This window comes from Macaca mulatta, chromosome 5, assembly GCF_049350105.2.
Source record: "Macaca mulatta isolate MMU2019108-1 chromosome 5, T2T-MMU8v2.0, whole genome shotgun sequence".
Lineage (NCBI taxonomy): Eukaryota > Metazoa > Chordata > Mammalia > Primates > Cercopithecidae > Macaca > Macaca mulatta.
The window spans coordinates 38,605,128-38,621,412 of NC_133410.1; the positions used below are offsets into that span (position 1 = coordinate 38,605,128).

The window sequence follows — 16,285 nt, forward strand, 5'->3', positions numbered from 1 at the left end:
ATTTATTTATTTATTTATTTATTTTTGAGACAGAGTCTCGTTCTGTCACCCAGACTGGAGTGCAGTGGAACGATCTCAGCTCAATGCAACCTCCACCTCCTGGGTTCAAACAATTCTCGTGCCTCAGCCTCCCGAATAGGGATTACAGGTGTGCACCACCATGCCCAGCTAATTTTTGTATTTTTGATAGAGACAGGGTTTTGTCATGTTGTCCAGGCTGGTCTCAAGTGATCTGCCCACCTCAGCCTCCCAAAGTGTTGGGATTACAGGTGTGAACCACCACGCCTGGAGGTTTTTTAAATTTTTGATAGAGACAGGGTCTTACTATGTTGAGCAAGCTGGTCTCCAATTCCTGGGCTAAAGCGATCCTCCCACCTCACCTCTCAAAGTGCTGAGATTACAGACATGAGACATGCTCCTGGCAAAGTCCCTGCTTTCCATTCTTTGGAGTACTTACCCAGAAGGAGAACTACTGGATCATATGGTAATTCTATTTAATTTTTTTAGGAACTACCATACCCTCTTCCACAATGGCTGCACCATTTTATATTCCCACCAGCACGGCACAAACATTCTAATTTCTCCTCATCTTTTCCAACACTTATTATTTTCTGGGTTTTCTAAAAAAATAGTCATCATAATGGATATGAAATTATGTTATTGTTATCTACATATGTTCTCATTTAATCAGCTTAATGAACTTGCTCTGACAAATAGTCATTTCTTGTATTTTCTCATATGAAATCTGAAATCATTTAGTGATACATTATTGTTCACTAGCAAATAAATATTCAGTACACATTTACTTTTTCTTTTTTTTTTTTTTTTTTTTTTTTTTTTTTTTTTTGAGACGGAGTCTCGCTCTGTAGCCCAGGCTGGAGTGCAGTGGCCGGATCTCAGCTCACTGCAAGCTCCGCCTCCCGGGTTCACGCCATTCTCCGGCCTCAGCCTCCAGAGTAGCTGGGACTACAGGCGCCCGCCACCTCGCCCGGCTAGTTTTTTGTATTTCTTTAGTAGAGACGGGGTTTCACCGTGTTCGCCAGGATGGTCTCGATCTCCTGACCTCGTGATCCGCCCGTCTCGGCCTCCCAAAGTGCTGGGATTACAGGCTTGAGCCACCGCGCCCGGCTACTTTATTTTTATTCCTTTTATTTTTTAAGGAAAAGGTACTTCAATCCTAGAGTACACTTTTTTTTTTTTGAGATGGGGTCTTGCTGTGCTGCCCAGGCTGGAGTGCAGTGGCACGATCTCTGCTCACTGCAACCTCTGCCTTCCTGGTTCAAGCGATTCTTCTGCCTCAGCCTCCCGAGTAGCTAGGACTACAGGTGCACACCACCACGCCTGGCTAATTTTTGTATTTTTAGTAGAGATGGGGTTTCACCATATTGGTCTTGAACTCCTGACCTCATGATCCGCTCGCCTTGGCCTCCCAAAGTGCTGGGATTACAGGCGTGAGCCACCCTGCCCAGCTAGAGTACACATTTTAAAACTTAGCCTTTGTTGAGAAACTTCTTTTTTTCCCTTTTCTGAGACAGTCTCACTCTGTCACCCAGGCTGGAGTGTAGTGGCGCAGTCATGGCTCACTGCAGCCTCAACTTCCCAGGCTCAAGTGATCCTCCCACTTTAGCCTCCCTGGTAGATGGGACCACAAGTGTGCACCACCACATCCAGCTAATTTTTTATTTTTCTTTTTTGTACAGATGGGGTCTCACCATGTTATCCAGGCTGGATTTTGTCTTTTTAATTTCAAATTTCAATTGTTCATTGCTGGCATGTAAGAAAACAATTGACTCTTGTGTATTAATCCTGCATCTTGTGCTCACTTTGGAAACACATTTACTAAAATTGGAATGATACAGAGAAGATTAGCATAGCCTCTGTGCAAGGATGGCACACAGATTTGTGAAGCGTTCTTTATTTGTCTTCAACTTGGGCAAGAGTGATACGCTGTCTCCGAAAAAAGAAAAAACAAGAAGAAGAGGAAAGGACACAAAGGAGGCTATGTGAGCCACGGTGGCTCACGCCTATAATCCCAGCACTTTGGAAGGCCAAGGCAGGCAGATCACTTGGGTCAGGAGTTGGAGACCAGCCTGGCCAACATGGTGAAGCCCTATCTCTACTAAAAATACAAAAATTAGCCAGGCGTGGTGGCTCATGCCTGAGTCCCAACTACTCGGGAGGCTGCGGCAGGAGAATCGCTTGCACTCCAGGCTGGGCAACAGAGCAAGACTTCATCTAAAAAAAAAAAAAAGGGCCAGACGTGATGGCTCACACCTATAATCCCAGCACTTTGGGAGGCCGAGGCAGGCAGATCAGGAGGTCAGGAGTTCGAGACCATCCTGGTTAACACAGTAAAACCCCGTCTCTACTAAAAATTCAAAAAGTTAGCCAGGTGTGGTGGCATGCACCCGTAGTCCCAGCTACTCAGGAGGCTGAGGCAGGAGAATGGCGTAAACCTGGAAGGTGGAGGTTGCAGTGAGCCAAGATCATGCCACTGCACTCCAGCCTGGGCGACAGAGCCACGTGAAACAAGCAGAAATTAAAATCATGTTGCCACAAGTCAAAGAATGTCAACAGCCACCAGAAGAGTTAAGGAAGGGTTCTCCCTCAGAGCCTTCAGAGGGAGCATAGCTCAGCTGACACTGATTTTGGATAACTGTAGAAGCTGAAATCCAAGAGAATTTGCCGCCTGCCCATTTGGAAACCACCACAAAGTAATCAACTGCAACACATTCTTTGACACAAGAAGGGGATTACAAAAAAGGGTTGCTTCAAGAGTTTGGTGGCAGACTTCATATTTTTTAATTTAAAAAAACACATTTTGTTTTTACCAAAAAAAAAAAAATATATATATATATATATATACACACACACATATATATATATATATATAATATCTTGCATCCTTGTTATAATCACTTATTAGTGCCAGGATTCTTTGGTTGGTTCTTTAGAAGTTTTTACATAGACAATCATTATCATCTGTGAACAAACATAGTTTTCTTCGTTGCTTCCCTATGTTTTATTTCTTTTTTTGTTGTTGTTTTACTGCATTAGCTACAACTTCCAGTGTAATGTTGAATAGAGGTGATGAGAACAGACATCCTTGCCTTATTCCTAATCTTAGTGGGAAACTATCTAGCTTCTCAAATAGACTTTTTTTTTTTTAAGAGGCAAGGTCTTACTATGTTGTCCAGGCTGGAGTGCCGTGGCGAGTCACAGGCGCAATTATACTGCACTAAAGCCTCGAACTCCTGGCTCATGCTCATGCAATCCTCTTGCCTAAGCCTCCCAAGTAGCTAGGACTATAAGTGTACACCACCACGCCTGGGTTTCAAGAAACTTTTACATCTAATATCAACTATCTGTATTCTTTTAATGTTCATTTTTGGGTTTTGTTGTTGTTGTTGCTGTTTTGAGACACAGTCTCGCTCTGTCATCTAGGCTAGAGTGCAGTGGCACGATCTCAGCTCACTGCAACCTCTGCCTCTAGTGTTCAAGCGATTCTCCTGCCTCAGCTTCCCAAGTAGCTGGGACTACAGGTGCACACCACCATGCCTGGCTAATTTTTGTGTTTTTAGTAGAGATGGGGTCTCACCATGTTGGCCAGGCTCGTCTCAAACTCCCAACCTCAGGTGATCCGTCTGCCTCAGCTTCTCAAAGTGCTGGGATTACAGGCATGAGCCACCGCACAGGCCCATTTTTGTTATTAAAAGTTAAAAAATCAAATTAAATATACAAAAGAAAAATAACTATAACCCTTAGTTCACTGTCCAAACACAATATGGCAAAATGTGGGTATTTTCTTATAATTTCTATATGTGATTATTGTCCTGATGGTTTTTTATTTTAAGAATTTTAATGCTACTATATATTCTCTGAAAATGTTAATGAATGAAATGAAAATGTTAACATTTCATGAATATTCAAATGAATATTCCATGCCTTAGGTAATTATTCCCCTATGGATGGATCTTTAAGTTATTTATAATTTTCCTCTGTTATAAATAATATTGCTATAAAAATATTTTTGCATGGAGGACTTTATATATTTAGAAATGATTCATTACAATGTATTTCAGAAATTCTTGTATCAAAAACTTTAGATTCATGGTATATTGGAAAGTTACTTTCCATGTGGTCGGGTGCAGTGGCTCAGGCCTGTAATCCCAGTACTTTGGGGGGCTGAAGCAGGTGGATCACTTGAGGTCAGGTGTTCGAAACCAGCCTGGCCAACGTGGTGAAACCCTATCTCTACTAAAAATATAACAATTAGCTGGGCGTGGTGACAGGCACCTGTAATCCCAGCTACTCGGGAGTCTGAGACATGAGAATCGCTTGAACCTGGGGGCAGAGGTTGCAGTGAGCTGAGATCATACCACTGCACTCCAGCCTGGGTGACAGAGCCAGACTCCGTCTAGGAAAAAAAAAAAAAAAAAAAAGGCCTGGTGCAATGACTCAAGCCTGTAATCCCAGCACCCAGCACTTTGGGAGGCCGAGGTGGTTGGATCGATTTGAGGCCAGGAGTTCAAGACCAGCCTAGCCAACATGGTGAGACCCCATCTCTACTAAAAATACAAAAATTAGCTGGGCATGGTGGTAGGCACTTGTAATCCCAGCTACTCGGGAGGCTGAGGCAGCAGAATCACTTGAACCTGGGAGGCAGAGGTTGCAGTGAGCCACGATCACACCACTGCATTCCAGCTTGGGTGACAGAGCAAGACTGTCTCAAAAACAAACAAAAATAGCCAGCTGTGATGGTGTGTGTTTAAATAATCCCAGCTACTCGAGAGGCTGAGGCAGGAGAATCGGTTGAACCCAGGAGCCAGAGGTTGCAGTGAGCTGAGATCACACCCCTGCATTCCAGCCTGGGTGACAGAGCAAGACTCTATCTTTAAAATAAAAAAAAAAAGAAGGCCAGGTGTGGTGGCTCACGCCTATAATTCCAGCACTTTGGGAGGCCGAGGCGGGCGGATCACAAGGTCAGGAAATCGAGACCATCCTGGCTAATACAGTGAAACCCCGTCTCTACTGAAAATACAAAAGAAAGTTAGCCGGGCGTGGTGGTGGGCACCTGTAGTTCCAGCTACTCGGGAGGCTGAGGCAGGAGAATGGCGTGAACCCGGGAGGCGGAGCTTGCAGTGAGCCGAGGTCGCGCCACTGCACTCCAGCCTGGGCAACAAAGCAAGACTCCGTCTCAAAAATAAATAAATAAATAATATATATATATATATATATATATATACACACAGACACACACACTTTTCATGAGTATTGTACAAACTTATATTGCAATCAACAATCTACATTGGTTTTCATCACTTATTTTTATTTTTGCTAATTTTATAAGATAAAATATTGGCCAGGCACGGTGGTTCATGCCTGTAATCCCAACACTTTGGGAGGCCAAGGCAGGAGAATCACTTGAACCCAGGTGGTAGAGGTTGCAGTGAGCCGAGATCACGCCACTGCACACCAGCCTGGGCAACAGATCGAGACTCTGTCTCAAAAAAAAAAAAAAAGATTAAATATTATATGCCTCTTTTCATGTATATTTCTAATTACTTATGGTTTAATTTTTTGTTAGCCATATTTTTCATTAGTTGCATTTCCTCTTTTGTGTATTTTTTTATTCACGCTTTTTGGCCATTTATCTGTTAGAGATTTAGTGGCTTTTTCATTGATTTGCATGAATTACTTATGGCCATTTGCTTTACTTTGGCCATTTGCCTTCTAGATTTGCTCTGACATTTTCTAAGTTTGTTATTTGCCTTTAAATTTTATTTTTTTATATTTTAATTATAAATTATTTCTATATCATCATATATAAATAGAATAACATATATAGTCTACACATTTACATAATTTAATATTTACTTTTGTTTTCTTTTAGTTTTCTGTGGCTATATTTTTCAAATTGTGGTAAAATCAAGTAATATGAAATTTACCATCTTAACCATTTCTTTGGTTATACATTTTTGAATTAAATATATTTGTGAGGGTCTAAGTTATTACATTTAAAATTTTATTTTCATAAATAGTATTGTACCAACTCCATTCATTCAATAGATAATTATTAATCATTTACTCTGATAAGCAATGATAAAAATTTAGATAGGAGATATTCTTACAGTGTGGTGGAAGAGACAAACAACTCCAGGATTATGTGATAAATGTGATAAATGCAGTGATAGAGGTATACATAGTCTACTATAGGTACTTTTTTTTCCTTAGTAGAGATGAGTTGCCCAGGCTAGTCTTGAACACCTGAACTCAAGTGATCCTCCTGCCTCAGCCTCCCAAAGTGCGGGGATTACAGGTGTGGGCCCTCATGCCCAGCCTACTATAGACACTCTCATTCATTCAATATATACTTCAGTAACTACTATATGTCAAGTACCGTACTGGGCCACAATCAACAGGGAACCAGTCATGGTCCCTGTTTTGGTTTTCAAAAAAGAGAAAGAGAAAGAAAACTTACACTCAAACAGAGGATACAGATACATTTATTGTGTGATTTGCTGATTTATTGTGTGTCATAGTAGAGAAAACATGGGCTGCCATGGGAAAACAGAGAAGATCCATCTAAATCCAATCAGGCTAGGAGTCACAGGGAGTCAGAAAGGCCTTACTAGCACAGGAACAGAAAACCAAATCCCGCCGGGCGCAGTGGCTCACGCCTGTAATCCCAGCACTTTGGGAGGCCGAGGCGGGTGGATCACCTGAGGTCAGGAGTTCGAGACCAGCCTGACCAACATGGAGAAACCTCGTCTCTACTAAAAATACAAAAAATTAGCTGGGCATGGTGGCGCATGCCTATAATCCCAGCTACTGGGGAGGCTGAGGCAGGAGAATTGCTTGAGCCTGGGAGGCGGAGGTTGTGGTGAGCCGAGATCGTGCCATTGCACTCCAGCCTGGGCAACAAGAGTGAAACTCCGCCTCAAAAAAAAAAAAAAAAAAAAAGAAAAGAAAACTAAATCCCTCAGGTTCTTACTTATAAGTGGGAGCTAAATGATGAGAACACCTGGACACATAGAGGGGAACAACACACTGGGGCCTCTCAGAGAGTGGAGGGTCAGAAGAAGGAGAGGATCTTGAAAAATAACTAGTGAATACTAGGCTTAATACCTGCCTGATAAAATAATCCGCACAGCAGACACCCATAACACAAGTTTACCTATGTAACAAACTTGCACATGTGCCCCTGAACTTAAAAAAAAAAAAAAAAAAAAGACGCCTGGGTGCGGTGGCTCACGCCTGTAATCCCAGCGCTTTGGGAGGCCGAGATGGGCGGATCATGAGGTTAGGAAATCGAAACCATCCTGGCTAACACGGTGAAACTCCGTCTCTACTAAAAATACATTAGCCGGGTGTGGTGGCGGGCTAAGTCCCAGCTACTCAGGAGGCTGAAGCAGGAGAATGGTGTGAACCCGGGAGGCGGAGCTTGCATTACAGGGTGTGGAGATTGCGCCACTGTACTCCAGCCTGGGCGAAAGAGCGAGACTCAGTCTCAAAAAAAAAAAAAAAAGAAAGACATGAGCTAGATGAAGGGAGAAACATACTCTGTGTAGAGAGCACATATACCACATACCAAGGTACAGTGGTGCAAGTGAGCAGGCTGTGTACCACTTAGTCAATTGAGAGAAGTGAAGCTAAAAATGTGGCAGGAGCCAGAACAAATTGTCTTTTATGCTAAATCCTAGCATCACTTCCTGAATAATCTTTCCCTTTCACATAAAAATAATGTTTATTGAGCATTTACTACGTGTCAGTCTCTGTTCCAAGTGTCTTACATGTACTGGTTCATTTGTTTCTTTATTCCAGAGAAAACCATTTGGTTCAGCATATTAACTCGTTTAATTCTTACAATAATCCATGAAGTGCATATTATTATTATGCCTTTGCTTAGTTAAGAGGAAACTGAGGGCAAGTCACACAGCTATATTTAAACTCAGGCAGTCTGCCTCTAGAGGCTCAATCTTTTTTTTTTTTTTTTTTTTTTTTTGAGACAGAGTTTTGCTCTTGTTGCCCAGTCTTGAGTGCAATGGCACGATCTCAGCTCACTGCAACCTCCACCTCCCAGGTTTAGGCAATTCTTCTGCCTCAGGCTCCCGAGTAACTGGGATTACAGGCATGCACCACCATGCACAGCTAATTTTGTATTTTTAGTGGAGACAGGGTTTCACCATATTGGTCAGGCTGATCTCGAACTCCTGACCTCAGGTGATCCTCCCGCCTCGGTCTCCCAAAGTGCTGGGATTACAGGTGCAAGCCACTGTGTCTGGCCCCAATCTTTTTTTTTAAGAGATGAGGATAGTCTCACTATATTGTCCAGGCTGGTCTCAAACTCCTGGCCTCAAGCAGCCCTCCCCACTTAGCCTCCTGAGTAGCTGGGATTATAGGTGTGAGCCACCTCATCTGGTACAGAGACCAGACTATTAACCACTCTGCCTCTCATTCATATGTGATACTTCAAATATTTAAAACATTATTTTTTTTTTTTTCTTTTGAGACAGAGTCTCATTCTGTCACCCAGGCTGGAGTGCAGTGGTGCAATCATGGCTCACTGCAGCCTCGACCTCCTGGGCTCAAAGCAATCCTCCCACCTTGGCCTTCTAAAGTGCTGGGACTACAGCATGCATGACCACACCCAGGTGGTTTTAAATTTTTTTTGTAGAGATCGGGCCTCACTATGTTCCCCAGGCTGTAAAACATTAAATTTTTTACAGGTTATTTGGAGGCTATTGATTCGGCACAATATTTATTTCTGTAGGTACATGTATTTCTTTCTGTATGTTTATGTTTATTCCAGAATCATGCTGAAGGTTGTTTATGCCTTTGCTATCTTCTTTTTCAGGTTTTTCTTTCCTTTTTAAAAACAAATATTGCCTATTCTTCAAGTGAACTTTCATAACAATTTTCTTTTTTTTCTTTTTTTTTTTTTAATTTTGAGATCGAGTCTTGGTCTGTTGCCCAGGCTGGAGTGCAGTGGTGCAATCTCAGCTCACTACAACCTCCACCTCCCAGGTTCAAGAGATTCTCCTGCCTCAGCTTCCCAAGTAGCTGGGATTACAGGCACCTGCCACCTTGCCCAGATAACTGTATTTTTAGTAGAGACGGAGTTTCAACATGTTGGCTAAGCTGGTCTCGAACTCCTGACCTCAAGTGATCTGCCTGCATTGGCCTCCCAAAGTGATGGGATTATAGCCATGAACCACTGTGCCTGGCCTCTCATAATAATTTTCTTGAACTAAAATTTGGGATTAGACCAGGCATGGTGGCTCACACCTATAATCTCAAGCACTTTAGGAGGCCAAGGCAGAAGGGCTGTTTGAGCCCAGGAGTTCAAGACCAGCCTGGGGGATGTAGCCAGACCCCACCTCTACCAAAAAATCAAAAATCAGCTGGGCATGGTGACATGTGCCTGTTGTCCCAGCTACTCAGGAGGCTGAGGTGGGAGGATTGCTTAAGCCTGGGAAGTTGAGGCTGCAGTGAGCTCTGATGACACCACTGCACTCCAGCCTGGGCTACAAAGCGAGACTGTTGTTAAAAATGAATGAATTAATTTAAAAAATAGAGATTGGAGAATTTTAGTTAAATAAATAAAATTAAAAAATAAAATTAGAGATTAGAGGACTTTAGTTAAGTGTATTAAATTGTAAAGTATTCCATTTTTCCATCCACAAAGTGCTATATTTTCTCATTGAAGTTTTTCAAGTCTCCCGATACAATTTTCTTGAAATAGGTAACATTTATTAAGCTTGTTCTTAGGTGTGTTAGAATTTTGTGGAGAAGTGTCATTTCTGATTGTGTTTTCTAATTCCTTACTATTAGTATGTAGGAATGCTGTATACTTGTATATGTTATTTTTCTTGATAGGTGAGATTATAAAATTACCACACAAAAACTGTAAAAATAGAAAAGGCATATACCTTATTCAATAATGTTCAAAACATTCAGAAAAGGTTTGGGTCAATATGAAAGGCTACACAGAAAATAATGTGATTGTAATTCAGTGTTTACATAGGTGTTAGTTACACATTTAAACTCTTGTCACCAATGCATTCTCATCTAATTTTTCCCATAATGAAAGAGAAGGAGACGCATTGGTGACTGCAATAGGGCCACCTCCCTCAAATTACGTTGCTCTCTATGACCCATCCTCAGTCTCCCAGTTCAAGCTAATCATTGACAGAGCTTTACAATCACAAGCTTTTACTGAAGCTTTGATAAGACAGTCCAGCAGTTGGTGGCAAATGAAGCCAGGCTGTGCGGCAGGATCTCCAGGGAATGAATGGATTTTCTTCAGCACTGATGAAATAACCATACGCTATAGGAATACAATGTCCAACGGGGGACTGCAAAGATCTGTCATCCTGTCAGCACTTACTCTGCTACGAGCTGTTACTGGATTCTCTGGAGATGGAAGAGCTGTATGGTCTAAAAATCCTAATTTTACTCCGGTAAATGAAAGTCAGCTGTTTCTCTATGACACTTTCCCTAAAAACTTTTTCTGGGGTGTTGGGACTGGAGCATTGCAAGTGGAAGGGAGTTGGAAGAAGGATGGAAAAGGACCTTCTATATGGGATCATTTCGTCCACACACACCTTAAAAATGTCAGCAGCACGAATGGTTCCAGTGACAGTTACATTTTTCTGGAAAAAGACTTATCAGCCCTGGATTTTATAGGAGTTTCTTTTTATCAATTTTCAATTTCCTGGCCAAGGCTTTTCCCCGATGGAATAGTAACAGTTGCCAACGCAAAAGGTCTCCAGTACTACAATACTCTTCTGGACTCTCTAGTGCTTAGAAACATCGAACCTATAGTTACTTTATACCACTGGGATTTGCCTTTGGCCCTACAGGAAAAATATGGGGGGTGGAAAAATGATACCATAATAGATATCTTCAATGACTATGCCACATACTGTTTCCAGACGTTTGGGGACCGTGTCAAATATTGGATTACAATTCACAACCCATATCTAGTGGCTTGGCATGGGTATGGGACAGGTATGCATGCCCCTGGAGAGAAGGGAAATTTAGCAGCTGTCTACACTGTGGGACACAACTTGATCAAGGTACTGTACAGCTCGCTTCTTATTATAGCTTCAGAAAACACTAACAATTTACCTTCTGCCTCAGTAATTCTCTTATTGAAATCAAGGCAACTGATTTCAGGCTATTCACAAGATCTATCCTCAAATTTTGTATTTAAGTTAGTGTATGTTTTATTTAGCTAAGCTATTTTTAATGTATTAATCCAATCAGTTTTTTTCAAAAGTCGCACTTTGAGGCTATTTTTAAATCTACCATCATACACTACAGTATGAAAATATGAGCTTACTTTCATTCTGTGGGAAAACAGTGCTTCATAAATTTAATTGTTGGAACCCTTTTCTGACAACGTGCAATTGTTTCAGAATTATGTTAAGGCACAACCATTTCAACTATGTATTTGTTGTTAAGGATAGCTAACTTAGCTAATAAGTAAATAAAGTAAGTAAATAAGTAAGTTAAATAAATGTTAGCTAACTCATGCATATTAAATACAGAAATTTAAATGTACTTCACATTTGATTTTATTTGTGTTACATAGCAAAAAAGAGAGGGTTAATTGTTATGGGAGCTAAACACATTTCTTCCCATAAGAACTGGGAAGAATGTGCTCTACTAAAGCAATTTTCAAGCAGTGTATTTCAAAAGCTAGAGATTATGTTGAGAAATGTTAACATTAGTAAAACGATAGTGAAAATGCAAGCAAAATCATAGGTAATATTTACTGAGTACTTATTATGCACCACAGACTACATTAAGTATTTTACATGCATCGTCACAGTTGATCCTCTTATCCTCTTAACAGCCTTATGAACTAGTCTTCTTATTCTTCCCATTTAAAAGATGAGGAAACTGAAGCTTAATGAGATTAAATAATTTTCCCAAGGTTAAGGAGTAAAATACAGCTGTTATGGACATGGATTTTTTAAATGACAACATAATTAACACTAACTGTCTTCATTAAGAATGTTTTGAAAAGAAGACTCAGGAATTTTCAAGAGTTTTAAAATTAAGAAAAATAAGTTATTCTGCACACCTGTTACATTTTAAAAATGAAAAAACTTTTATCAATTTTATAATGTGCTACAAAAAGTAATTTAATTATTAATAATCAAAAGCTAAGTATACAGAAATTTTAAAAAAGAGCAACATAAAATAATTCCATGTCTGAATTTGTACATACAAAAATATCTGCTATCACTTCTTTTCTTTTTGAACTTTTCTGGATTATTACACATGTGCATTGTACTATGGTTTCAGACACATCTGCCCTTGAAGTAAACAGATTGCATTATGATTTAAAGGTCATTTGTACATTTTTGACTAGAATTGTATATAGAACATATTAATGTGTGGGTATACTATGATTTGACAAAATAAGGCCTTAAAGGGGAGAAATTGTATAAGTATTTAAAAGTTCTCAAGATTATGCATGCAAAAGTTAGAAAAATATTCCTTTCATTTAGTCCTTTTAATTTTTTTTTGTTTTTTTGGTTTTTTTTGAGACAAAGTCTCATTCTGTCACCCAGGCTGGAGTGCAATGGCGTGCTCTCGGCTCACTGCAACCTCCACCTCCCAGGTTCAAGCAGTTCTCCTGCCTCAGCCACCTGAGTAACTGGGACTACAGACACGTGCCACCTTGCCCAGTTAATTTTTGTGTTTTTAGTAGAGAGGGGTTTCACTATGTTGGCCAAGCTGGTCTCAAACTCCGGATCTCATGATCCACCCGCCTCGGCCTCCCAAAGTGCTGGGATTACAGGTGTGAACCTCAGCCAGTCCTTTTAATTATTAAAACAATTCATGCTCATGTACATTTAAAAATATCAGATTGGGCGGGGCGCAGTGCCTCATGCCTGTAATCCCAGCACTTTGGGAGGCCGAGGTGGGTGGATCACGAGGTCAGGAGTTCGCGAGACCAGCCTGGCCAACATAGTGAAACCCCCTCTCTACTAAAAACACAAAAATTAACTAGGCATGGTGGCACGTGCCTGTAGTCCTGGTTATTGGGGAGGCTGAGGCAGGAGAATCCCTTGAACCCAGGAGGCAGAGGTTGCAGTGAGCCGAGATCACGCCACTGCACTCCAGCCTGGGTGAGAGTGAGACTCTGTCTCAAAAAAATAAGTAAATAAAAAATAATATCAGATTGTACCAAAGGATCTAAAGTGAAAAAGTTAAATCCCTCTCCCTTTCTCCACCTGACAATCCCAGGCCAAGGACACTACTGTTAATCATTTCTTATACATTCTTTTTAAAGTTTTCTATGCAAATATATGCATGAATATGTTTATTTAACCTTTGTATAAAGAAAAATATTCTAAATTGTTGAAAAGTCATTACCTGGAAAAATGTCAACAATTAGAGTTTTCATGAAAATGTATTTTAAGGATTAAAGCCTTAAAATTGGCTGATAAGAATTAACAGGCAAAAAGCTTTAACAGATGTTGCTTCCAAATGTAGTTGATAAAATGACATATTTTCAGATGTTTTTCATTTTCCTCTAATTTGAGGTATTCTCTGCCTTTAACACAAAATTAGCACTTTCTGATCGTGAGATAAATTTTATTATTTTAAATGGAGGGATGTGTTTTTCAACTATTGTGTTTTCCAAATAATGTTTGTATTGCCTTAAAAGTTCTAAATCACTAGACTAAATAAATGGTGTGAGGGGTCCTTGAAATCAGTCAGAAAGTGAAATACACTGCATGGCCCAGTGACTTATAGCACTAAAGAAATCTTGCAATGATTTGGTAGCCTGAGGTGAACTTGTTTTTCCCACTTGTCCCCTCGCTGTCTTGACTTTCACGTAGAAAACATTAATTTGATATTTTATGTTGCAATGAAGTATTTCTTCCTTATCCTGCCCCCTTGTGACCCAGAAGAAGCATTCTTTAGGAATGGTTTTTAGACCGAAAACATTTATTGAGCTACACAAGCCTAATATAAAACTGAATTCTGGGGGGTTATGGATCCCTTCATTCCCTGCTTCTCAGATAGAGAAAAGGTTTCATGGTGGCTATTGGGGTTCTTTTCATTCCAGAATGATCTGGAAAACTCCATCTTGGTTTGAAATGTTCCCGTTTGGAGGAAACCTGAATGGTCCAGAGGGTCCCGAGACTAACCTGCAATTTAGATTCCACTTTATTGCAGATCTAGGGAGTACCTTAATGCAAGTCTAAGACTCAGGTAAAAATTTTCCATAATCACATCTACTATTGGACGCCTCAACTCTAAGTTTTTGTTTTTGTTTTGTTTTGTTTGAGACGGAGTTTTCACTCTTGTTGCCCAGGCTGGAGTGCAGTGGCACAATCTTGGCTCACTGCAACCTCCGCCTCCCGGGTTCAAGCGATTCTCCTGCCTCAGCCTCCCAAGTAGCTGGGATTACAGGCATGTGCCACCACGCGCGGCTAATTTTTTGTACTTTTAGTAGAGACAGGGTTTCTCCATGTTGGTCAGGCTGGTCTGGAACTCCTGACCTCAGGTGATCCGCCCGTCTTGGCCTCCCGAAATGCTGGGATTACAGACGTGAGCCACTGCGCCCGGCCTCAATGCTAAGTTTTCAACAGTATTTGAAATAGAATGAGGATGTCTTTTTTGGTTTGGCCTTTTTTTTTTTTTTCTTTCTTTTTTTTTTTTTTTGACAGCGTCTCACTCTGTCACCCAGGTTGGAGTGCAGTAATGCCATCTCAGCTCACTGCAACCTCTGCCTCCCAGGTTCAAGCAGTTCTCCCACCTCAGCCTCCTGAGTAGCTGGGATTACAGGCGAGTGCCACCACACCCACCTAATTTTTGTATTTTTAGTAGAGACGGGATTTCACCATGTTGGCCAGGCTGGTCTCGAACTCCTGACCTCAGGTGATCTGCCCACCTCAGCCTCCCAAAGTGCTGGGATTACAGGTGTGAGCACCACTGCACCTGGCCCTGGCTTGGCCATTTTTAAGCATGGTAATCATCACTTTAAATATCATCTCTAGGCTGGGCATGGTGGCTCATACCTGTAATCCCAGAGCCTATGAGTTCGAGACCAACCTGGGCAACATAGCAAGACCCCCATCTCTATTTAAAAAAAAAAAAATCTGTATATTCTAAGTGAAGTAACTCAGGAATGGAAAACCAAATACCATATGTTTTCTCATATAGTGGGAGCTAAGCTATGGGTATATTGAGCTTATGTATGCATTTGCATACCCATAGCTTAGCTCCCACTATATAAGCATGACATAATGGACTGTATATACAGAATGATATATACCTACATACAGAAGGATATAATCAACTTTGGAGACTCAGAACGGGGAAGCTGGGAGAGGAGTAAGGGATAAAAAACTACATATTAGATACAATGTATACTCCTCTGGTGACAAGTACACTAAAATCTCAGACTTCACCCTTACACAATTCATCCATGTAACCAAAAACCACTTGTACCCCAAAAACTATTGAAATTTTAAAAATATTTTTAAAAAGAGAAATATTATGAACATTTACATTTCAAAAACACATAAGTAAATAAATATTATCTATACTCTTTGCAACAATCTTGCCAGGTAACTATTATCCTCATCTTACAGTATGATATTTTGGACATGTGTCATATTGCTCCTCTATATAAAATCCATTAGTGGCTCCCCCAAGCTTTGGGGATAAAGTCTCAATTTTTCACCAAGACCTTTGAGACACAATTCCCAGCCTCCTTCCTGGCCACTCTCCCATCCTCTTGCACTTCATGTTCTATCATAACACACTACTACTGCCAGTGTCTCAATCTCTCCTTCCTATTTCTCTCCACCAGCTTCAACTATCTCACTCTGTCTAGCACAAATGCCCTCTTTACTTCGTGATGGTCACCACCTCCAAGTTATTCTTGCCCCTTTAAGATTTAAGTGCCCCTTCTGCGGGCTCCCCATAAGATGGGTTTGTTTCTAGCATAACACTCATACGACATGATACTTTTTCATCTCCCCAGCTAGACTGAGAGTTCTTTCAAAAAGGAGAGACAATTTTTAAATTTGCCTTTATGTTCTCAGCACCTAGCACAGAATATTTATACACGTTAGTTGTAAATGTTGATTAAATGAGTGGTTTAGGATTTCTGTCTTAAATACTGTAATCAAAAACCAGTCTCAAGTTCAATCTTCATATTTCATGGCATTATTGCAAACTGTTGAAATATTACTTATATTAATCGAGTAGTATATTAGTCAGGACTTTTTTGGTGGTAAGTTACAGA

General features: G+C 40.6%; 1 protein-coding gene and 1 non-coding gene across 2 annotated transcripts in view; both read left to right on the forward strand.

The window, feature by feature from the left end:
• Positions 1-1,815: 1,815 nt before the first annotated feature.
• Positions 1,816-1,922, forward strand: LOC114678479 (U6 spliceosomal RNA). The gene has a single exon (XR_003729926.1). It is a non-coding gene; the product is annotated as a U6 spliceosomal RNA (small nuclear RNA).
• Positions 1,923-10,164: 8,242 nt separating this feature from the next.
• The window catches only part of KLB (klotho beta), a 45,501-nt gene continuing 39,380 nt past the window's right edge, over positions 10,165-16,285 (forward strand). The window contains exon 1 of the mRNA XM_001091413.5: positions 10,165-11,081. Coding sequence (XP_001091413.3) covers positions 10,257-11,081 — 825 coding nt within the window. The 5' untranslated portion in view covers positions 10,165-10,256. The remainder of the gene's footprint in view (positions 11,082-16,285) is intronic.